The 23,445-nt window shown below is 33.7% G+C and overlaps 3 protein-coding genes across 8 annotated transcripts; all 3 read right to left on the reverse strand.

Moving 5' to 3' along the window:
- Positions 1–164: 164 nt before the first annotated feature.
- Positions 165–4,594, reverse strand: LOC25487817 (protein CNGC15c). Its single transcript, XM_013609856.3, has 8 exons — positions 4,381–4,594; positions 4,075–4,151; positions 3,441–3,987; positions 2,893–3,105; positions 2,192–2,484; positions 1,910–2,021; positions 1,306–1,542; positions 165–1,029 (listed from the first exon to the last, which is right to left on the reverse strand). Exons 2-8 carry the CDS (start codon positions 4,101–4,103, stop codon positions 349–351), a joined length of 2,112 nt encoding a protein of 703 aa, XP_013465310.1. The 5' UTR covers positions 4,104–4,151; positions 4,381–4,594; the 3' UTR covers positions 165–348.
- A 6,809-nt stretch (positions 4,595–11,403) lies between these two features.
- LOC25487821 (receptor-like serine/threonine-protein kinase NCRK) lies at positions 11,404–17,328 on the reverse strand. 3 transcript variants are annotated; one of them, XM_024776743.2, is made up of 10 exons: positions 16,425–17,328; positions 15,494–15,583; positions 15,111–15,221; positions 14,827–14,931; positions 14,129–14,407; positions 13,735–13,976; positions 13,288–13,584; positions 12,924–13,157; positions 12,221–12,451; positions 11,404–11,890 (listed from the first exon to the last, which is right to left on the reverse strand). In XM_024776743.2, the coding sequence occupies exons 2-10, from the start codon at positions 15,561–15,563 to the stop codon at positions 11,627–11,629; spliced, it is 1,833 nt and encodes a 610-aa protein (XP_024632511.1). In that variant the 5' UTR covers positions 15,564–15,583; positions 16,425–17,328; the 3' UTR covers positions 11,404–11,626. The 3 variants fall into 3 exon arrangements, with proteins under 3 accessions (XP_024632511.1, XP_039686772.1, XP_039686771.1); XM_039830838.1 differs by lacking the exon at positions 16,425–17,328 and adding an exon at positions 16,003–16,386 and having other exon boundaries at positions 12,930–13,157; XM_039830837.1 differs by lacking the exon at positions 16,425–17,328 and adding an exon at positions 16,003–16,384.
- Positions 17,329–17,621: 293 nt separating this feature from the next.
- On the reverse strand, positions 17,622–22,874 carry LOC25487823 (E3 ubiquitin-protein ligase WAV3). Of its 4 annotated transcripts, none has more exons than XM_024776741.2 (3): positions 22,514–22,874; positions 19,644–19,869; positions 17,622–19,550 (listed from the first exon to the last, which is right to left on the reverse strand). In XM_024776741.2, exons 1-3 carry the CDS (start codon positions 22,715–22,717, stop codon positions 17,941–17,943), a joined length of 2,040 nt encoding a protein of 679 aa, XP_024632509.1. In that variant the 5' UTR covers positions 22,718–22,874; the 3' UTR covers positions 17,622–17,940. The 4 variants fall into 4 exon arrangements, with proteins under 4 accessions (XP_024632509.1, XP_024632510.1, XP_013465316.2 ...); XM_024776742.2 differs by adding an exon at positions 20,911–20,970 and having other exon boundaries at positions 17,622–19,869; positions 22,514–22,649; XM_013609862.3 differs by having other exon boundaries at positions 17,622–19,869; positions 22,514–22,873.
- Positions 22,875–23,445: the final 571 nt, after the last annotated feature.

Consider the following 23,445-nt stretch of genomic DNA (forward strand, 5'->3'; position numbering starts at 1 on the left):
TTTGTTTTTGAGAGTTTCTTATCACACCCTATTAGTTTCTCGTGCGCCCTACAACATCCTTCAACGCCCTACAACATTCTTCAACATCTCATACAAATAAACCGGACAACATTAGTCTTTTTCATTAAAAAATTTACCTAACACATTTTTAACCAAAGAGCAAGTGAAGCAAACAAATCTCACCTTATTTTTAACCAAGACATCATCCACAAAGTGCATGTTCTAGTAATTAAACACAGTTTTTCAAATGGTTACAAGAATTCCTATCTCTAATTTATATATAAACAAATGATCCAAAACAAACAAATTACACAATTAAAAGACTAATGTAACAATATACATTCATTATTATTCATCAGAAAAATCAGGTTCTGTTGGTTTCTGCAAAGAGCTAACTACTCCAGAATTTGTCCCAGAATGCATATTAACACCTTTCCTAGTACTCCTTGCCACCCTTGTTCCATAAACAACAAAACCTTTACCATATTTTTTTGCTATTTCATTTTCAGCCTCTGAAGCTGCCACAAGATTCTCCTTAGCCCTCAATTCAGCAGCTTCTTTCCTTTTCTTGTGCCTTCTCCATGCAGCTTGAATAAAACAAGCAGCCCAAGTTCTCCATTGGTGTGAATAAAATCTGAATTTATGCCTAAGTTGTTTACTATGTAGTCTTCTAAATTGAGATGCAACAAACTTAAGATCTTCAGCTATGAGTGCAAAAGCTTCTACTTCTGAGAAAGCTTTAACTGTTCTTGTTGAGGAAGGGAGTATCACACTTGGTCTTGGATCTAAGGCCCATGTTAAGAGCTCTTCACCACAGAAATCGCCTGGACCGATTCTACATGAGTTGAAGAATCCGTCACGGCCTCCATTTGTTGTGTAAGAATCAAGATGGCCTCTAATTATGAAGAGCATTTCGTTCACTGGATCGCCTTCGCGGACAAGATAAGTTCCCTCGGTGCATAATGCAGGCTTTAGTCTTTCGCATATTGCGTCTAGCATTCTTTCATCCATTTGATCAAACAAGGGAACCTGTTAACAATTAAGTTAGTGAATAGTTTCGATTCTTATAGAGATGCTAAACTTGATAAATTATTAAAAACAAAATTATATTCAGTCAGACGCTGATTTTAACTTATAGTAGAAGTTACTCTTTACAAACTGTTTCAATACTTTTTTCTTTAAAAAAAGATCTGCGACTGTAATCAGGATCGCAACATCAAGGTTTTCTATGGAATATCAAAGATCACAACATGGAACCAAAAACTTCCTTATAAATGAATATAAATTTGATGTCTAATGACTTACTCCTCGAACTAGTTCAAGACAAAGGTGGCGTTTGATTTCTCTCCTAAGATCCAGCGGAAGTCCTTTGAGCAGATCTTCTTCTTCTACTCCTCGTGTAGCCACCCATTTATATTGATTATATTTACGAATAGACTCTCTTAGTTCTGGAGGGAGTTGCCTGTGATGCATCCATTGTTCTGTATCAGTTCTTTTCACCCTCCACTCTTCTAGGCGAACAGTTATCGATTGAAGGTATGTCTGCGAAATTCGAGTTCTATTAGAGGTATGGACTGATAAAAATTTCCTATACAATTCAATTTGGCAAACTAAATTACAAAAAACTTCATCCCTTTATGCGTGACTTCACAAGCAGATATAAATAGAGGATGCATGTATTTCATGGATTGTTCTTTGACGCTATCTTCAAACTATCTAGTTCATTTAAATGATTAAATTTCTTTATAAAAGAATTCTTAAAATTTGGATTAGGCGTAATTCAATCCTATAAAACTGGTTCTGAAAGTGAGAGATGCATCACACTTCTAAACATGTTTCCACGCCATATTTCATCCAACGTGAAAAATGCTTCCTATTGTGCCAAGATAAATAAATTAACCGCACTTACCTGCATATTACCAATCAACAATGCGAAAAGTACCAATCCAAGAGTTGCAACCACAATAGCAACCATTATTTCTCCGATAAAAGTGCTAGTAAGAAGACCTTGTCCCAAAGAACTGCATCCTCCAAACAGAAAAGTATTAATACTCGAGAAGAAATAGAAGAGCTTCAATTGAAGAGCAAAGACAAACATTTCATTATTATATCAGTTATTTAGCTTCTAAGAGTGAATACATTATATTTTATTCAACATAATGATATAAAACAACTAGATAAAGCTACTTGCCTCAAGTTTCTTAATCCCCACCAGAGACAATAGAAGTACTTATTGAAGAATGGTGATGATGTAACTTTGGAAGTCATGGCATCAGCATATATACCAAACGGATAAAAGCCGGCATTTGGTGAACATAAATTTGTGACATTACTAGCTATAAACCAAGCTACTCTTGGAGCATCTTTAATACTGTGACAATTGAAGAATCCATATTGGCAATTTGATTTCTCCATATTGCACACACTTTTCCAACATGCTTCTTGACGCTCGATTGAAAGAAGGTACCAGCAAGCTCCTAAAATCTATTCAGAATATAAAAGTATGGTATTTCAATTTTTCTGTATTACATTTCTATGATGACTTTACTGTCATATTATATGATGTATATGTATATGATAAAAAACTTATTCCACATTCTAGTATAGGCCAAATTTGGATAAGCAGGTTAATTAGCGCTCATAGGTTAAGCGTATAAGCTATTTCTACTACGAAAGATAAAATAATGTCAAACTATTTTCACATAAGCTGTTTCCATAAACTCTTTGAAATAGTCTCACAAGTGTTTATAGCAGTGGATAATCTCAAATAAGCTATAATACAAATGTTTCTCTTAATTTAAGACTTGATTTTGTTAATAAGCATGCTACAAAATAGTAAAACGGTCCAATTTGTTTGAACAATCAAGGAAATATAGTTTGTGATATACTTACATGGCTGGCCAACATGTAAAGCATGAGGTTGTAAGCAGCACCTGCCCATGCTGTTTCTGTCACAACCCCTGTAGCTTTTACAATTTGTGATGAAAGTGGAAAAATCAAATACAGCCTTGGAATATATTGAAAAATGATGAAAAAACGAAGGACATTTTTGGTATTTGCCATTGTTGAACCCCTAAGTGTTGGTATAATAATCCAAATCAACACCTGCAATAACAAAATAACAGATATTTAGCATGTCAATAATATACACATTTCGGTTCGAGTCCTAACCCTATAATTGTTGAATGTATCAAAATTACATAAATACCCTTGAGCATATTATCTACTAGTAATTTGATAGACTAAACTGACAAATAAAAGACACATTAAACGATCAAATTAACTAGTGGATACACTTTTAAGAATCAAACTAAATAACTACGAGACGCTTTTTAAGGATGTTTTGTAATTTTGGTTAATTAGGGATTGTAGGGACAATATCTGACACATTCAAGGACCAAAGCGGCCTTTTAAACATAAACAAACAGACTCATAGGTACCTGAGGAAGAGGCAATGCGGCAATAAAGTCTAACCAAAAACCCTTGCTGAAGTACCTAAGAGCAATCTTAGAATAGGTAAGAACAAGTTCTCCTCTACCAAAAACCTTGGAAGAAGGAGCAACATAAGCTGTACGAAACTTCATACAAATCTGAACTATGTAAAACAAATCTCCAAATGATCTAACAACTGTGAGAATAACTTCAAGAGTTTTTCCAATATCAATGCAAACTTCTTCTCTAACCACTGGCAAATAAAAGAACAGTGGATCCACAAACAAAGAAACTAAACATGCTACTAAAAATATCTTGTTCCAACGATGTATGAGTTGTCCCCTAGGATCTAATACTAATACTCTTTTTTTAACTCTTTCATAGTCTTCTGAGAATACTCTTGACAATACTCTTGTTTTCAAAAACTTGTTCCTTGTTTCATTCTTTCGAGACTTTTTCGAACTTTGTTCAGGTATTTGTGTTCCATCAATGTGGTATTTCACCTTAACTCCACTTGTTGTGGGAATTTTTGATATTTCAGGATCATCTTCAAACCTATGAAAAGTTCATAAACTTGAAGACTAATTAGTACTAAATAACTTGGAATTTTGAAAATTATTTGAGGGAATTTAGGAAACACACCTTTCAGATCTTGGATTATCAAATCCCATACTGGTTTTCCAAAAGAATCAAATTTCTCTTCGACCAAAACTATGAATCTAGATAACAAGAAAAAATTGGTTAATGTATTGTGGCCACAAATATCGATGATGGTAACGCACTAAGGCAATTAGCACTCTATTCTTATTCTGTTCAAATACCAATATTCGAACAAGAACGTGTAAAAGCATTTTAGAACACTATAGTTGAAGCAAGAAAATGCAAATGAGCAAAAGCTTCATATATAAAGAAGAAGAAGAAGAAGAAACAACAAAATAAGTTTCTTACATATATACACCAACAAAAAATGGAAGGAGCACCAATTAAAGTGAGAAATATTCCAAAGCATTTCCCTCTGCTGCAAGCAACTTATCCTCCACACCTATGGAGGCTATTGAAAAGCAAAAGATAGGTAATGCAGAAGTATATTCATTCATTGATTCATTTTCTTATAAATGTTATGTCATACTCCCCTTAAAATATGGAATAGTATCAAACCAAGATTTGAAAAACTAAAAGAAATGGAATGCACGTTTATTTATAATCATATAGGAAAATATCAAACTATAATGAAAAATAAAGATAATAAGACTTTTTTTTTTTTTTGGTCAGGAAGATAATAAGATTTAAATAAAGGTTATTACTATATAGAGAAAGTATATATGCCAGTTATTTGTTTTTCAATGTGACTTTGATATTGGACATATGATTTATTGATACACGCTTATTCATACCTAACTAAAATGTATCCTAATGTTTGTCGTTATTTAATCTTATTTTATTTTTTACATTATTTGAAAGACAGACTACTTTATTTCACTAACAATTTAATTTGAAAAATATAAAAATCTAGGAGACTATTTTCTCACAGAGTTTACAATGTTTTATATTCTTCCATATATGATTCTAAAAGTAGATGCGAATAAAATCAAAGTTATTACCGATCAGTTTGACTTATAGTATGAAATATGAATCATGATTGACAACTGTGTAAATCATAACCAATTGACTTTAAATTTTTTACACCATCAATCTATATGAATTACTCCAATTGTTATCATTCTCATTATATTTATGATGATAATGATGAATACATGTCAATGCATTATAGTAGTACTTGATAAATGTACTTTCAAAAAATATATACATAGGTTGACACCCTTTAATTGTACACACCATTTAACCTTCACATACATTTATGATAAGTGTCATCTTTTCTTTTAACACGCATTTTAACCCTTTAATTATAAGGAAAATTTATGTTGTAGAAGTGTGTGCAAGGGTGATATGCCACCTAAGGATGTCAATCTATCACCAGTTACATTTTTTCTATCTTTTATAAAGTTTTAATCCGAGTGTAATGATTAAATTGATGATTAAAAAATAAATGTTATTTAGACAAATATTTGATAGTCTCTTAATTAAATACATAAATTTTTATTGATTTAAATATCTCTTATAAATACGAGCGAATAAATTAAAGAATTTGTTTTTTGTCCGGCAGATAAGTAGGGGCCATATTAGCCATACATACCCATACTGCCAAACAGAATACAGATATAGAGAGGGCCGAGGGGAGTTAGTTTAGTTTTCATTTCATTTCCATCCCATTCAATTAAACCAAACTGGTCGGTTGGAGAGAGTGAAAGAAGGAATGGCTATGGTTACTTACTACTACTATAGTTGTTTAACATTCACATATAATAATAATAATAATAATAATAATAATAATAGTATGTGTAAAATGATCATCGATCCGAGGAGGAGAGGAGTTGACTGCGCTAGATACGCTGCCATGGAATCTGTACACGTGTTGCTCTTTTCTTACTCAAGCATACCCCTACATTTCCAGCTCATGTTTCCACAACTCATGCCAAATGGTTGCATTTCTACATATATTAATGAGCCTGCAACTTGCAAGAGGGAACTAGATCTCATTATCCCTTTTCCATAATGTAGAAGATTTACCATTTGTTATTTTTAGGAAAACATTTACATTTTACCATTAATTGTTCGTGTATATTTAAGTTTTTTTTTTTTTTTTTTAAAAGATCAAAATAAAATACTATATTAAACCCATCATATTATCTCCCTAGCACAAGGTGTGCCAGAGAAGATAACCGAAATATTACATCATAGTGTTCAACAACAAAAACAACAATTAGCCGACACACAAGCATAAAAAAGGGTGTTGCACCAATCATTAAACTTATAATAAAAAACAGCAAACTTAGCCTTGAACCACCAAAAGGAAATAAGCTTGATACTCTCCAAAAGCTGATAAGGGGATTTTTCTTTACCTTTGAAAATCCTATAATTTCTTTCCTTCCAAATCACGCAAGAACTTGCAAATCAGATCAAAGACATGAAAGAACACCTTGATTTTACATGCCCTGAACAGGTACGAAACCGAAGGAAGTGATCCACATTGGTTGATGGATCCGCATAATAAACACCCAACCAATTACGAACATGTTGCCAAAATAAAACAAAAAAAACTTCATCCTCTCAGAGTAAAAGAGCTATCCTCCGACTAACCATAAGTTTTTAAATTCCTCTTGTAGACATACCATATCTAAGTTTGGTACATCCAAAAGACCTGAGTCGTTTTGGTGAAGAAAATTCAAAAGAACTCTTCATATAATATACGAGTACTTCTTTCTTCTTTACACTACCGTATGTGGAATTTATTCAAACTCTTTTGAGATGTCTCACATTGAAAAATACATGTTTATAATTACTTTGAAAATTAAATTTGACACTTTTTTATAATGATTTTATATGCTTAAGGGCCTTGTTTGATTGAGATTTTTTTGAACAAAAATCTATTCTTTAAACCAAAAAATCACCTTTTCTATGTTTGTAGAGTTTATTTCAGATTTTTAAAAAAAAAATCATTTTCAACTTCAAAATAAAAAGCTATTATGAGTAACTTTTCCAACAAAAAAAAAAATCTAAAAACAATAAATTTAAGTGTAAGAACTTCAAATCTTAAAAAAAAAAAAAAAAAAAAAATTATGTTAGTAAACAAAAAAATAGCTTTAGATTTTTTTTAAAATTTCTAGATTGTTTTAATTCAATCTATTTTTAAAACAAAAGATTGATTATTAGTGATCAACTAATGGGATATGTGTCCCCTCCAAAAAAAAAATAATAATAATACTTTCGAGTGAGAAAGCATTAATCTCCTACGTCAACTCGAGTTCCACCTTGTTTTCCTGTCGCAGGAGTCGGTGCAACAATTCACGTCTAGCATGGGATCATTCATTGATTATCTACTCAAAGGTGTCCATATATAACTTAATTTTAGACCATTATATATGTTTACTATATATGGTGTTGTGTTCTCATGCATGTACGTCTCTCGAGTACTATGCACAAACATGTTAGTTAGCTGTTATATATGCACCAGATAAGCTCCATAAATGAAGTGCAATATAACATGAGTTTTTTTGCCCTATCTATTTCAATGTAGAAGAAGAGTGAAACACTGATTTTATATTATTTAATTTAATATAATCCATTATTATATAATAAGTAGAGTACAAACAAACTATACAAAGTCTTGACCTAGGAGCAAGCAGGCCTTGTGGTAGCATTAAATGAACAAGTGCGATGGTTGTACCTTCCGGAAATTGTTAACTCAAGTACAGACTGGATCCCATCATACAAGAGGACCCATCCCAAAGTATTTGAGCATCAGTTTTGATGCACGAGTGTCATTCCATTTCATGTATGGATAAACCTAAATAAATTAACAACTTGTCACAAAAAAAAAAACTAATAAACTCTTGACAGATCCGATCCGGTTGCGTTACATACTCCATTTTTTTTTAAAGTAGTACATGTGTTTGAATTGGATCGACATTAAGGGAAGCAAAAATCAATCCAATCCATTTAAAATTGCTTTTTTTGTGTTTGCTTTGGATTGAATTGAACACGAACACCTGGATAATTGTTATAAGTCCTGTGGTTTAAATTAATTAAGATTGACCACCTAGATATAATTAAAAGTTATCTTAAGATTAAAATTGACTCTTTTATTTGACATCTAATGTTGCCTATTTATATGTGTTGGAACACTAGTGTATAATGGAGGAAAAACTTGGAGTATAATAGTGAGTTTGTGGAGCCTTTGGAATATAAACACAAGGATGGAGAAACTAGTGTAAAGTGTGAATTGAAAATTTTATGTCCCACATCGGGGTAGATCACACACTCTAGTAGAAATCCTCCTTATAAATAAATTGAGAGCTCGAGAATAGTATTCTTCACTCCAAAACTGAGAATCGAATACTCTTCTCTAGTTTTCTCTCCTCTCTTCTCCCTCCAGCGGTTTGTGTTGACGAACCGTTCTTTCTTCCTCCTTCTTTGGTTTATCGAGTGGTCTACGTACCATATTAGAGTGGTTTTTCGAAACTTTTTGAAAACCATATTGAGGTGTTATTCTCGAGCGATTTTTGGCAGTGCAGCCTTTAATCGTACAGTTAGAATCTGGGCTATTTTATCCTGGAGACGGCGCGGTTGCTAGTCTACCTTGCACAACTTAGGTAGTGCCGCGAAACGTCTTAAAGAAAGCGACCTGGTCGTGACTCACCCCGGTAATAGTTTCAAAGCTCTGTCGTAATTTTCAAATTACAAAAACAACATTTTTAAGACGTTTCGAATACGATACGATGAGTTCTGAAAAGATTAACGCGGTTTCAGCTAATGACTTTAACAAACCGTTTCTGTTTACGGGTAGCACTTCAAACGTTGGCAGCAAAAGATGTTGTTCTTCTTGACCACTAAAAAGGTTGCCTACGTTTTGAAGGAAGCCATGCCTGTAGCACCTACGAGTTCGACTCCTGCTGGAGCGAATAATAACGGTAAGGCAGCAGACCCTACTGCTGCTGAGAAAGCTGACGCAGATAAACAACTATTTAACTCCAGCGAGCCATAGAGCAGCTTTGAGGTTCCCAAGCGGTAAAGACCATACAGGAGTTTAATGCTCACTTCAACGAAGACTCGGTCCGTCTTGATTGATGGAAACTAGGGTTCAAGTTTAGACCTTTTCTTATCCTTCCGCCTCAGTAGCTGCTTTTGCTTATGGGAAATCGCCCCCAGATACTTATGGTGGGTTTCAATATATCTCTTTTCCACCTGCAGGTAAGAAAAAGGATCTTAGAGTGTCTCTTAACGCCTTCTTTTTTCTTCTCATCAGAGTTATTGTTATTCCACAAATACTTGTCATGGGAAGGAAGAAGGGGAAACAAGCACACTTGGAGAGCGCAGTACAATGGATAGTTGTATGCTGCGTTCGGGAAGGATGAATCGTTCCCGAAAAGGAATCTATTGATTCTCTCCCAATTGGATGGACCGTAGGTGCGATGATTTCTAGCTGTTTATTTGCGTCAGCTTTCTCAGCAGCAGTAGGGTCTGCTGCCTTACCGTTATTATTCGCTCCAGCAGGAGTCGAACTCGTAGGTGCTACAGGCATAGCTTCCTTCAAAACGTAGGCAACCTTTTTAGTGGTCAAGAAGAACAGCATCTTTTGCTGCCAACGTTTGAAGTGCTACCCGTAAACAGAAACGGTTTGTTAAAGTCATTAGCTGAAACCGCAGAACGTCTTAAAAATGTTGTTTTTGTAATTTGAAAATTACGACAGAGCTTTGAAACTGTTACCGGGGTGAGTCACGACCAGGTCGCTTTCTTTAAGACGTTTCGCGGCACTACCTAAGTTGTGCAAGGTAGACTAGCAACCGCGCCGTCTCCAGGATAAAACAGCCCAGATTCTAACTGTACGATTAAAGGCTGCACTGCCAAAAATCGCTCGAGAATAACACCTCAATATGGTTTTCAAAAAGTTTCGAAAAACCAATCTAATATGGTACGTAGACCACTCGATAAACCAAAGAAGGAGGAAGAAAGAACGGTTCGTCAACACAAACCGCTGGAGGGAGAAGAGAGGAGAGAAAACCAGAGAAGAGTATTCGATTCTCAGTTTTGGAGTGAAGAATACTATTCCCGAGCTCTCAATTTATTCATAAGGAGGATTTCTACTAGAGTGTGTGATCTACCCCGATGTGGGACATAAAATTTTCAATTCACACTTTACACTAGTTTCTCCATCCTTGTGTTTACATTCCAAAGGCTCCACAAACTCACTAGTATACTCCCAAGTTTTTCCTCCATTATACACTAGTGTTCCAACAATGTTACATTTTGATTGGCTGATATGTGTAATATAAGAAAAAAATGCAATTTATTTAAACAATCGGAGGCTTTTTATAAGAAAAAAATGCAAATTATCTGCTCAAAGACGATCTTTACATGAAATCAAAATGATATATCAATTGCCAGCCATTTACAAAAGTTGTTTGAATCAGTGGCTGGAAAGAAAAGTGAAGAAAGTGTAATTAATCTATGTATAGGACAACGGTGAGCATAAGTTATGCAGTTGTTTAATTAGAGTTTAATGTTCTTAAATTATCTGAGATTTGGTTGATTGTACATTGATGTTCTATTGATTTTGTCCAGATGCATAAGAATGATCAGATAAAGATCTCATTAACTTTCAAATGGCATGCATGATGCATCGATTGATTGACTTTCCCATGACAAATGATCAAGGTTAAAGCTACTAATACAAGTAATAAGTATTGATGCATAGAAAAGTATATTATTTATCACCATTTTTCTCCAGTTTCCTTGCAGTGGCTAATACAATAAGAAAATACCTAACTTAAACAGATTTGACAGAAAAATGCAGCAAGCATTAGAGAGGAGGAGGTCCTGGTTCGTAGAGGGGAGGAAAGCAGCAACTGAATAAACCACAGCAGCATAGAAACCATAAGCTGGAAGACATAAAATCAAGAGAACAAATACATGGTCAATTATTTCATATTTTTTTCTTTCTCATATTGCTTAGTTTAACAGGAAAACATGGTTATGGAAAAATATACGGTTGCAAAACTCGAGCAAAAAGAAGTGACTTACCAAGAATCCAAGAATCCGCTGATAGGGGGAGCTGGACCTAGCAACGGTGTGCTCAAAGGAGGAGGAGGTGGTGGATCCATTACCTACTTACAAGTTACAACGGCTGCTTCTTCAGTTCTACCATTCAATAAATATGTAAATGTTGAATAACTTGCTTTCAACAAGTCAAACCTTTCATCTACCATTCAAAGGCTGATAATTCATTCAATGGCAAAAATTCAACCCCAACTAACATATAAACCTTGTTAATCAAACAATAAAAAGTTACTCACTAATAAAAATTCATTTTCTTAGGATAGAGAATGCAATAGATATACAATATACAATTCTATGTGTGATATATCTATTTGTACATATATTTTCAAATTTACAATGATTTTTCACATCTATCACATCCGATTCTTTGACAAATAAAGTAGAGCCGGAATCATGTATACTTTTCTGTACAAGTAGAACAATTCAACAAATATATTTCTGTTTATCTAAAACAATAATGTATCATAGTAAATGCTACAGAGATGTAGTAGTGCCAATACATAATAGAACGTGTATGCTATCAAGGGAAACTGATGTTTTCCATGCAAAAGGATTCCAACCGAGGCTCGGATAGGTCTACCATTTCCTCTTCGGATGCATGCCACTTCTCACCTTTTGAAGTCAAGAGGATCAAACTTTTCATATACTCGGTTGAAATTGTGTCTACATCTTTATCTTCGTTTCCAACACGAAGATCATAGTCAGTACAAGGCGGCAATGAATTATGAGGTGGAAATCTACTCAATGAAGATTGTCTTTGCTGTTCTGCATCATCATCTCTGTCCTTTATTTTCACAAGAAAGAAAGAAAAAAAAGTGAGGATAAGGCTTTATGTTCATGCTATAGTAATCGGAGGATACAATATATTATGATAACTCTTGCCAGTGTAATAATCTGACAAATGAAATATACATCAAACAAAATTTTAGTTCTGTTTGGTTTGAGATAACGTTCGCTATTTTCATTTCGTACTCTTATTTTTAATTGCAAAATTACCTCTTCTTTTCATTATGTTTCCTGTGTTTCGAATATTTGAACATGAATAGGTAAAAACACTTTATCAAACTAGAATGCTGAAGTTAAGAACTGAGGACACAACGGCGAGTGTGCTTACCTGAAAAAGGCACAATTGAACGTATCTTCTCCTTCTAGATTTGGTTCGAGAAATACTTGAAAGAATTAAAACAACTTCACTCATAGTTGGTCTATTATCAGGATCCAACAATAAGCATTCCTTTGCTAGGTTTGCCATTATATGCACCTCATCTTCTGGGAAGTTTCCTTTCAATTGTGGATCAGCCAACTCTGTCAATACTCGCCTACTATCCTGTAAGCGAGGAGCAGCCTAAAACAAAACAAGTTTAGCAATCTATATCAATATAATGAGTGTCCATCATCTATTTCTTAGTAAAACTTATTAAACAAACTATATGCAATGTTCAAACTAAAGTATGTAATTATCATAGTCATCTAAATTCCAGTTTATAAATGGAAAATAAGACACATTAAAAAAAAATACAATTTAGGATGTCTGAGCTATTATACAAAGACCACCCTTCTCAAGAAAAAAATAACTGTCATAGTCAGTGCACAAAGTTGAGAGCCAACAAAATCCTTCAAATGTGAACAAATGTAGTAATGGATAAGTTGATTTCGACATAGCACTGACACTGCAAGTTGAAGGTGTGTCTGAGTGCCCAACACTCGTAAAGTTACATTTAATCACTTATTTTTCATATTATAATTTATGTCTACGTGTCAATGTCAATGTTGTTTTCAATGCATGTGCAAGTGTTTCATAGGTTGATTTACAATACCCATACAACAAGGCTTTCTTCTTTGCCTGCAGATTTAAGGATTGGTTGGCGACCACTGATAAGTTCAAGAAGAACCACGCCGAAACTGAAGACATCTGACTCAATAGAGGATCTCCCAACAATTGCATACTCAGGTGCAAAATAGCCAAATGTCCCCTTCATTCTTTGTGAAGAATATGAACAACTTGGGAGGCTATCAGATCTCAAGTCTTTAGCCATACCAAGATCAGTTATCTGCAAATTTATTAGATAAAAGTTTGTGAAAGCATATATTAGGAACTTGACAGTAAAAATTACATAATACATTAAAAACCACTAAACATAAGAATTTGTTGGAACCATTTAGAAAATCCAAGACTCATACTTTTGCTTGCCAATTTTTATCAAGAAGAATGTTTGTTGATTTGACATCTCTGTGGAGAATTCTTGGCGCAGCTGCTTCATGAAGATACTCCAAGCCCCTTGCAGCTCCTAATGCAATTGTAACACGAGTAGACCAATCCATATTTTTTCCAAAAACTCCATCTAAACGGTCCCTCAAATTTCCGTTACTCATGTAGTCAAACACAAGTAACCTCTGAACATTTTTTCCTTTCAATTCTGAGCAGTATCCAATCAATGGCACCAGATGACAGTGATGAAGTCTAGACAATAGTTCAATCTGAACCAAAAAAATATGCTAACTAAAATGAATGCTTTAGAAAGAAAAAAGATAATCTAGGCTCATGATTTTTTATGTAGATACTAAGAAACATTATAACATAGCATGATAAACCAATGAAAACTGAATATTGTTAAGATTAGGTACAACCTCTGTGAAAAATTCAGTGTCTGCTTTAGGCTCTCCTTGATCTTTAAGTCGCTTGACAGCCACATTACTACCATTTTTCAGTTGACCACGGTAAACATAACTACTTCCACCTAGTCCAATGAGGTTTGAAGCTGAAAAGTTTTCAGTGGCATTTTCCAGTTCAGCAAATGAGAATTGAATAATATTTCCATGAAACATTTCTCTTTGATTCCCAAACAAGATAGAGGCTTTTTGAAGGCATCCTAACGAGAGAAAAAACAGAAAAAGGTAAATAATAACAAAATATAATAATAAGGTAGATGAAGAACTTTGGAGTCTGTATAAAATCCAACAGATTGAATCAAGTATGTTTCAACTAACAAATTAGGGATGGTTAACTCAAAACCAAACTTACTTGTAATATGACTAATAGGAGAATTTATAACGCTTTTTGTTTCCGGAACAAAAGAAGTCCTTTGACTAATGAAGTTACTGGTACTACTATAACTTGTTTCCTTATCTGATGACGAAACCATTGGTGATTGAATAGGATGATGTATTTCCCTTCGGCGAACATAACATACAACAAAGGCGAGAAATGCAATGATTGTGCATGTAACACACATTATTAGAATGATAATTACAATTTTGCTCGAAATGTGTGACTTTGAACCTAGTGTCATCTTAGCAGTTCCTGCATGACTCAAAATCTTAAAATTAGTTTGAGTATCTTAGAAGAATCCATTCACTTTTGCCAGGAAAGTAGTGGGTTATGTCATCATCAATAAGACACAAATAAATTGAAAGTAAATCATGCTTCAAAACAAGAAGTGATTTAGAATGAAAAATATCTTATTTTTTTCTCTTTGCCTGAGAATCTCCAGATACATAGTCTTAATGTGGACACTTTCATTGCGATAAATACTGTTTAATCAAAAGAAATTTGTTTTAAAACAACTTAACAAAGAATCTCCAAATACATAGTCTTATATACAGATGGATTTTTATTCCATGCAAAACAATAGCTGGTTAAGCATCAATCTATGTCAGTTTTTCGGAAGCATCAACTAGTGAACTTTCAAGATGGTAGAAAAAGGGAAGAAGGAAAGATACCCCAGATACAGTTGCAGGCAATAAAGCAATTAGGATTATGGCTTCCTGCTGCCACTTTAGGAAATCCATTTGAATCACATATACATGTCCATATGGATGCACTCTCTTCAGCATATACATGGAAGGAAAGAAAAAAAAAAAGTAAAGCAGCAAACAAAACAGTATTCAGGATGTGATCACAGTTTTCGCCTAAAATTGGTGAATACACTTATGGCCTTCCTTCCTTAAAGCACAATCAATGGGAAGTGGTAGATTTATCAGCACAGAAAGAATTGCTAGTATACCTGAATGGCAATCACATGACTTGGAACAATTAGAGATAGAGTATCTCTGATTCGCTCGTAAAGAACATTTACATTTCCACTTGTTTCGACCACTATCAGATGGTTCCTTTGCTGGTAAAACAAGAAGCAAAAGGTAAAAATGAAGAGTATTGTGGCTAATTTAGATTATACACATGACAGAGGAGAAACTAGTAAACAGACCCTCTAAAGACTTAAAAATGAAGGAGTGAAGTGTTCAAAGGATGCTCAACAACAAATCAAAATCTGTCATATCTTTTTTTTCACTTTTGGCAGTTAAGCGTTCAAAGACCATTAATACACAGTATCTTACATATGAAAGTTGGAAAGCCAAAAACCAATGAATTATCAATCGTGGTACTAACCGCAAAATGAGTGCTGAAACCATAGCAAGCTAATAACAAGAGCAACAGAAACTTTGAGTTGATGCTTCATTTATTCCAACCCATATATCACTACAAGGAAAGGAAAGAAAAGGAACATTTAGCTCTGCATGAATCTAAGAGAAGCAATTTTCCTACGTTGTGAAAAAAACAGATCTCTTAGATGAATCTCCATGATAAATTCATGAGCAGACAGATGGTAAGCACCATGTATGCACCATAAATGGCTTCAATATTTTTAAAGTATGAATATACAAGAGCAACACAAGTTTCAATCTGAAATATCAACACTACCAGGCCATATCATTCAACAATGTATAGATATGGTGGAGAAAATCAAACTATAGAAGTGTATGCGAATAACTTGAGAAGTATATATGAGCTCTTAACATTCTTCTGAAAAAACTCAAAAAACATATCCTTATCTTCAGTAGTAAAGATCGTAGATTCACAACTGGCAGAAAGAAAAGGGAAGTGGTATATTGGTGAACCTGTTAAAGGGAACGGAATAAGCCTTCAAATTCTCCTTGATCCAATCATCATTTTCAGAAAGAAAAAAAAAAAAAATATATATATATATATATATGAACTAGCTAACAAACAAAGAAAAACTGCTGACAAATAATCCAGAAACAGTAGTAACACTCAGGTTTCAGTTTCATTTTATCTCTATGTAGCAGTAAAAAGAAAATGCCAGTCATTTCATGTTGAATAAGTAGGCAGCAACTCTTTTTGTGTCTGACCGCAACTTTGTGGCTTGTGAAAGTAAATAAGGAAAGAGAGTAGGAAAGAAGAAATGAATGTTTAGCCTACAAGCACTGTAATAGAATGGACTCTCAAACTACCATGAATCAACAACTGACTGTGTGATGAGCTTAAACATAAAAAGGTTCAATAGAAGGAGGACACGTACATTTGAATGCTTCCATGGTCATTGGTCAGACACTTGAGACAATAAATATAGGTAATGAGCTGGTAGAAGTGTAGAACTTCCTTTATGGATTGATTGAGATGGCTTCTATATAATCCAAAGCCTAGGAATGGAAGAATGAAATTAACAACTGCCAAAAGAACACATCCTTGTTTCCATCTGCAAACTCTTGACAATGATGAGTTTCACTGAAAGTGTTGAGAAATGCAACAAATTTGAAGTTGTTTTAGCAAAGTAGTGAAAATTATAAGAAAGCAGAATGATTAGCATCTCTGAGAAAGCAAAGGCTAATTTTATTTTTTTATCTGGTTTCCTTGTTTTGGAAAGAAGTATTAACTAACTAATTCAAAGAACTAAGTGTAATAAAGAGAAAACAGTGAAAATTTTGGAGTAATAGGAGGGAAGTCATCTTCACAAACCTGCATGTGTTAATCACGTACACATAACATACTCTTTCTTTCTCTTTCACAAAATGAAAGTAAAATATGAATTCCTTAACATCAACGTTGGTAAACAGATAAGAAAATAATTTGGAGAAGAACTAGCATGGCTAAACAGGCAATGACAACATATAGCGTCCAGCTCTATATAACAAGTAAACCCTTGAAAAACCTCAGCCACACAAAAGTGGAAATGATAATTCAAGTCTACCACTTTTCTGAAAGCATTCACTTTGCTTACTGAAAGGGACCCTTTAACACCTTCCAGTTTTGTTTAAAGTTGAATATGTGAAGTAAACGTAAAATGAGAAGGAAACAAGAGGAGTGATACGACGAACTTCAAGTCACAAACCCGATGAATACTATGCTCATAGCACATGAACTAACTCGAAAGGAACAAAAGGAGACACTAAAACAATAAATTCCATGACAATATTAATAAATGTTAATAGTAATGATGAAGAAATCTAAAACTGAAAAACATTTACTAAAACATATAGAAATCATACCCTATTAAAACTGGGTATAAAAAATTATAGGAGAATACCAACAAGTATCATAAGGGCATTGTTTAAATAGTCATAAAAAATTTGACTTATATTTTCAAGACTAGGTTTTCTTTTTACAAATTCTTTAAACAATGCCTTTATGGCACTTCTTAGCATGACCCAAAATCATGTGAAACATTTAAAGATACGGTGGCAGCAATCATGATGAGTATTTTGCTAATTTTATCGAATTAGAATCCAAACTGCTTTTTGTATTCAATTGAATCAACTAATAGAAGTACATACATTCATATAAGTATGTATGTAGCTAAAATTTGAAACCCCGATGCTGTGTTGGGCACAAAAAATCACCTGAAAAAAAAATACTATTTTATTTGTTCAAAAGGAAAAACAGAAGGAAGAGCACCCACTAATAAAAAAGAATTAGAAGAGTATCGCATGGAGCATTTACAATTCAAAATGCCTAAAATCATTTCCTTTCCTTCCTGCTGCCTATCTAGCTTTAAAAATAAAAGCTAATCTCTATAGAGCAATGTAAAATTCCCCTGATTATTTTCTTTGCTGCCGACCACTAAAGGATTTAGTAGGTCGTAGAATATTTCCCGATGATTGTGGTGTCCTCACAAGAATGGTTTGGGAACGTGATACCATGTCAGCCATGGAAGGAGTTTGGTACGCACGCACGAAGCTGGTGGAGTCTGTGGAATCACCTCTTGCAGTTGCTCTTTGCCCTAAATGAGAGCTCATTCCTGATAGTACATAAGCTCTTCCAGATTCTTCATAAACACGTCGAGTTGCCATTCTATCCTGCATCTCCTTTAGTTCAGCAGAAAGAGAAGTACATAATGGATCACCGGCTTGAGCAGAAATAGTTTCAGATAATGCCCTTTGACATCTTTCTAGGACAGAAATTGCAGCAGTCAAATCACCACGTTCTGCTTCGACTCTAGCCTCAGCCATTGCCTCAGTAGCTTGAAGTCTATTCCTTTGCCTATCTACTTCTATTGATACAACTTGATCTCTAGCCACATTAGGTCTCTGAATCTTCACTTCACTTGTTACATCCAAACCCTCCATTTTTGTGATGGGGTCACTATAAATACATGTAATGATCAACAATGACATCTCATCACTAGATTTCTCAACTGGAACATTGAGTGTCACTAAAAAGTCTCTTTCTTCTTCAGCATACAAATCTCCTGCCTTTATGGAAGCCATTCTTGCATTGTTAGTCAATGTACTTTGGTAACTTCCTGCTTTTACTGAACTAAGTTGCAAACGAGACTGAGCACACCGAACTTCCACATGTAGATCTTGAACAACCACACTCAATAATCCCCCAATACACTGAGCGAACGCATCCTGAATCACTTCCTCAGCTTCAATAAAGGAAAATGTGCCTCCAGAAATCTCAGAGATGGAATGCATCAAAGTAGCATCATGATCAACACCAAAACCAAATGCATGCACTGGTATTTTCAAACCTTCACCGTTATTACGATGAATGGAGTTCGGAACAAGAGACTGATAACCTTCTCCGATACCAGCTGTGGTACAAATATTATGAGTATCCTGTCCATCAGTTAGTAACATGATACCGCCCACTGGATTCTTCCATCGACGGTCAACAAACACCTTAACCCCTTTCTTCAATCCTTCAGCAATGTCTGTTCCACCATTTGGAACCAAAGCGTTAACTGCACGCAATGCCTGTTGTCGCCCATCATCATTCATCCGTCGTAGAGGGAAGATGCGACGGGCTGTTGAGGAAAACACAATGATAGAAAGACGATCTGAGGAACTTAGATTCTGTATGACAAAACTCATAGCTTGTTTCAGTAATGTAATCTTTGAACCTGTCATGCTACCACTTACATCAAGAACTGTGACAAGATCAACTCGAGCACGCGAAGGCGATGTCTCAACTGAAGGTTCAACACTGCTTCTGCCACCATTTTGTTTGATGGAATAAGGTGGAGCCTTAAGATGAACCAATACAGTAAAGTTATCATGAGAGTCTGATTTTGAAACAGCTGAAACTTCAGGATATGTTGTGATCTCCATTCTATTTTCTATGCTATGATCAACATCATTAACATGGTGAGTAATTGAAGTTTGTTGATCCAAGACTTCATCATCGTCATCAAAGATAGCTGGTTCTGTTATATTATGATTATGGTTAAGATTAAGACGTGAAGAACCCTGCCGAACTGTACCATTTTGTCGTGAGGAAGAAAGTCTCCGTAGTATACCTGACCAGGTGTCACCTCTTGGTTGAGAGATGTCATGGGAGACATTGGATGCAGTATTTTGAAAAGGAACTTCTTTCCATTTTGCTCTGCAAACAGGGCAAATCTGATTCCCATATCTTACATTAGATGTGATGCATTGGAAATGGAAAGAGTGAGAACATTCTGCAGTAAAAATGGCCTGCCCCTGCCCTGGTTTCATTGTATTCAAGCATATTGCACACGTTCCCTACAAAATGTAAAAGAAAGAAAGAAAGAAAAAGGTGAGGAAAATAAAATCCGAAGTGCTAACGTTAAGAACAACTGATATACAGACTATATATAAAATTTTATCAAGAAGTTTCCTAGTAGACATTAACCAAAACTGTACAAACTTTGTACCCACAAACCAAGATGAAATAAAATAAAATATCATTCAAAGCATTGTTTAAAACCTTATTCAACAATGCTTAGTTGAACACACCATGTTGATATAATCTAACCCGTAGAGCATTCCTTTACTTGGAATGTAATTTAGATAACAATGCTATTTGTTACAGAAATTTCTATACAAAATTGTTACAAAAGATTAATGGCCAATCATAATTGAAAAAAGGGGGAGGGGAGCAATCTTATACGGTAAACAAGCATCATATAAAACACAACAATTTTTTATTTTTATTTTTTTCATTTGAAAATTGTTTTTAATAAAAAATGTTGAATCATTGAGCATTTCACATTTATAATAATCATCACACAAAAATCAGTAGCAGAAATTGAAGATGTCAAACATGACTTCATGGATAGTGGCCATCTTATACACTAAACAAGCATCCAATAAATCACAATATTTTTTTTTGTAAATTGTTTTAAAAATAGTTTTTGTATCATTCAGCATTTCTCTAACATTTATAATCATCATCACACAAAAATCAGTAATAGAAAATGAATATGTCACATGACTTCATGGAATAGTGGCCATCAATCCAACCAATCCACCATCTACATTAACCAAGGCACCAAACTTTTAAAAGGAAAAAAAACCAATTTAATTATTAATCATATAAAGACAATACTATGTATTTTTAAAATATATAAAATATCAGATATTGTATGTTATCAGTTGTTTTCAAAATCCGTGAAGCTGAGCAATTAAGTATCCTGTATCCATGGATAAATACAAAAGTCACTATTAGATTATTTTGTCTAATAGTGACCACCCCTCTTGTCTTGATGCAGGTCCACCACAAAAACCAGTGCATAAAAGGATGGAATAGAATACTATCTTTACCAAAAACACCCATCACTATTGCATGTCTAATTACGTCAACTATAGGATTCCCTGACAAATCTACAACTCAAGTATACAAAAAAAAAAAGAAAAAAGTCAGCGTTTGGTGGTCATACATATTGATGGCATCAAGGAAAAACTAACAACAATCAGCCTACCATTTTCAGCAAAGTAAAGGTGATACGCAACTCTAATATTAATTGGAAAATTTGAAAATTTCGATAAATTTGATAAATAAATTAATAATATATAAAAATATAATCAAAAGAAGGAGAAATCAAAGATGATTCCTTCACTCACACATTTCTACAAAATTAAATAATAAAATGGAATGGAAGGGAATTTAATGAAGTGGAATGGAACAATTCTTTTTCTCCATTCCAATTTTCTAATCAACAAGTTCATGTCATTCCAATCTGTTCAACTCTATTACATTTCATCATATTTCATTCGGGTAAGGAAAACACTTTGATCCTTGAATATGTGAGACACTATCATTACAGTCACCAAATGCATCAAAATTACAAATACGTCCTCAAGTGTCTTTTTTATTTGTAATTATAAGGACTAAATCAACTAAAGAAATCACATTTGAGGATCAAAATAACAAATTAAACAGACACGTGAGGATGTTTTGCAATTCAATATATTCTAAGACTAAAATAACCTTGTCTCAATGTCTCACACATTCAGAAACTAAAATAGTTGTTTACCCTGCTCTATTCAATTCAACTCTTTTACATTTACATATTCAACATAGCATACCCACATATCAAAATCCAAACTTTTTCATTGTTTAAAGCTGGATTTTCCACAAACAACCGCCAAAAGTGTTTTTTTTTTTTTTTTACTCCATGGGGTTAACACCCATCAAAATCAATTACAAATGCATCCAATCAAATCTTTTACATTTACATATTCAACATTCAACATAACATACACACGTATCAAAATACAAACTTTTTCACTGTTTGCAGCTGGATTTTTCACAATCAACAGTAAAAAATGATGTTTTTTACTCTATAGAGGGTCAACATTCTTTAAAATCAAATCAAATATGGTATATACACAGACAGTGAAAAACATTTTTACAAATACATCCAATCCAATCAAATCACATAAATATATTTTATGAACCAATCTATAAAAATGACATTATAATAAAATTTGATTATATTCATGTGAAAAAATAATTTTACACCGTCAGGGGCATAGAAATGAATCCATTAGTCAATTACACAACCACTTTTTCACATAAACTAAACAACTAGTTCATAAAGGGTACAACATACATAATAGCTGCTATGAAAGTGACATTTCCACCACCGCCATAAAATGCATAATAAAACCAATACAACACATCACAATCACACTCTTTTAATCCATTACTATCCCCAAAATTAAAACAACAACATCACAAAAAGTAAAAAAAAAAAAAAAAAAAAAAAAAAATTAAAAATTAACCCGTGATTACAACCTAATAATTACATGCAAATTAGTCATCAAACTCATCATTATGATCACAGAATATCATAATTTAAACAAAATAAACCTAAGAAGTGAAAAATGAAGAGAATTGAGATTCATTGATGAAAATGCAAACCTTGGAGGAGGAAGAGGAGGATGAGGAGAGACGGAGACCGGAGGAGGAAGGTGTCGGAGTAGAGGGACGGCGGCCGGAAAGAGAGGCGGAGGCGGATGAGAGACGATCGGAGATGGAGGAAGAAGGTTGATCGGTGGTTTTGGGAAGAATACAGGTTTTTTTGAAGCCAAGAGCGAGTTTGAGTTTTCGCCATTTAGATTCCATTTGGTTGAAAAAGCGACGGAGGATTGAGATTGTAGTAATGGCCCACAATAGTCACGGGAGGGAGAGAGGGAGAGAGGGAGAGAAAGAAGAAGAAAAGAGAAAAAGTGTTTTATTATTATGGGTGATTTTAATGGGATGGAGATGAGTGGATGGATATTAATGTTATTATTATGTTTGTTGAGAATTTTCAATGTAATTATCGTGCTTTTTTCGCTTGTATTTATAAGTAAAAATTTATTTAATATTTAATGTATTTGGTCTATAATATATATCAAATACATCAAGTATAATACTACTAAATATATTAAATCAAATCTTATTAATTAATACATTTTTTTAATGCATATGGTAATACTTTTTTTTTTGGTATTATGCATATGGTAATACTTAATATTTAACGATACTACTAATTATACATTTTTCCCTTAAAAGATTATTATATATTTATTATAAACCTTTTGACCAATTTTATATGTATTAATTTTTTTTTATAACTTAGTTAATGTGTCTATTTTATGTATAAGTAGTATTAAATGATCATTTATTTATATTTGTATTTAATTTGACTTTTTATATTTTAAGAAGAGTTAGTAGTATTAATTAAATGTATATTTGTAAAAAAAAAATGCACCTAATAATTTGAATATGTGTTTATAATTAGGCAAATTCTATGGTACACCCAATAAATTTGGGTGTATCGGTACACCAAATCGTAAAATTAATAATAA

Source organism: Medicago truncatula, chromosome 2 (assembly GCF_003473485.1).
Source record: "Medicago truncatula cultivar Jemalong A17 chromosome 2, MtrunA17r5.0-ANR, whole genome shotgun sequence".
Lineage (NCBI taxonomy): Eukaryota > Viridiplantae > Streptophyta > Magnoliopsida > Fabales > Fabaceae > Medicago > Medicago truncatula.

Excerpts from the sequence above, each read along its gene's own strand:
- LOC25487823 (XM_013609862.3), bottom strand. The coding sequence starts at position 22,717 with ATGGAATCTAAATGGCGAAAACTCAAACTCGCTCTTGGCTTCAAAAAA. Across the intron at positions 19,870-22,513 it reads CCTCCTCTTCCTCCTCCAAG|GGAACGTGTGCAATATGCTT; the intron begins GTTTGCATTTTC and ends TACATTTTGTAG.
- LOC25487821 (XM_024776743.2), bottom strand. The coding sequence starts at position 15,563 with ATGAAGCATCAACTCAAAGTTTCTGTTGCTCTTGTTATTAGCTTGCTA. Across the intron at positions 14,932-15,110 it reads GTCATGTGATTGCCATTCAG|AGAGTGCATCCATATGGACA; the intron begins GTATACTAGCAA and ends TATATGCTGAAG. Across the intron at positions 13,977-14,128 it reads TCCTATTAGTCATATTACAA|GATGCCTTCAAAAAGCCTCT; the intron begins GTAAGTTTGGTT and ends TTCTCTCGTTAG.
- LOC25487817 (XM_013609856.3), bottom strand. The coding sequence starts at position 4,103 with ATGGGATTTGATAATCCAAGATCTGAAAG. Across the intron at positions 3,106-3,440 it reads CCGCATTGCCTCTTCCTCAG|GTGTTGATTTGGATTATTAT; the intron begins GTACCTATGAGT and ends TTGTTATTGCAG. Across the intron at positions 2,485-2,892 it reads TTTACATGTTGGCCAGCCAT|ATTTTAGGAGCTTGCTGGTA; the intron begins GTAAGTATATCA and ends TATTCTGAATAG.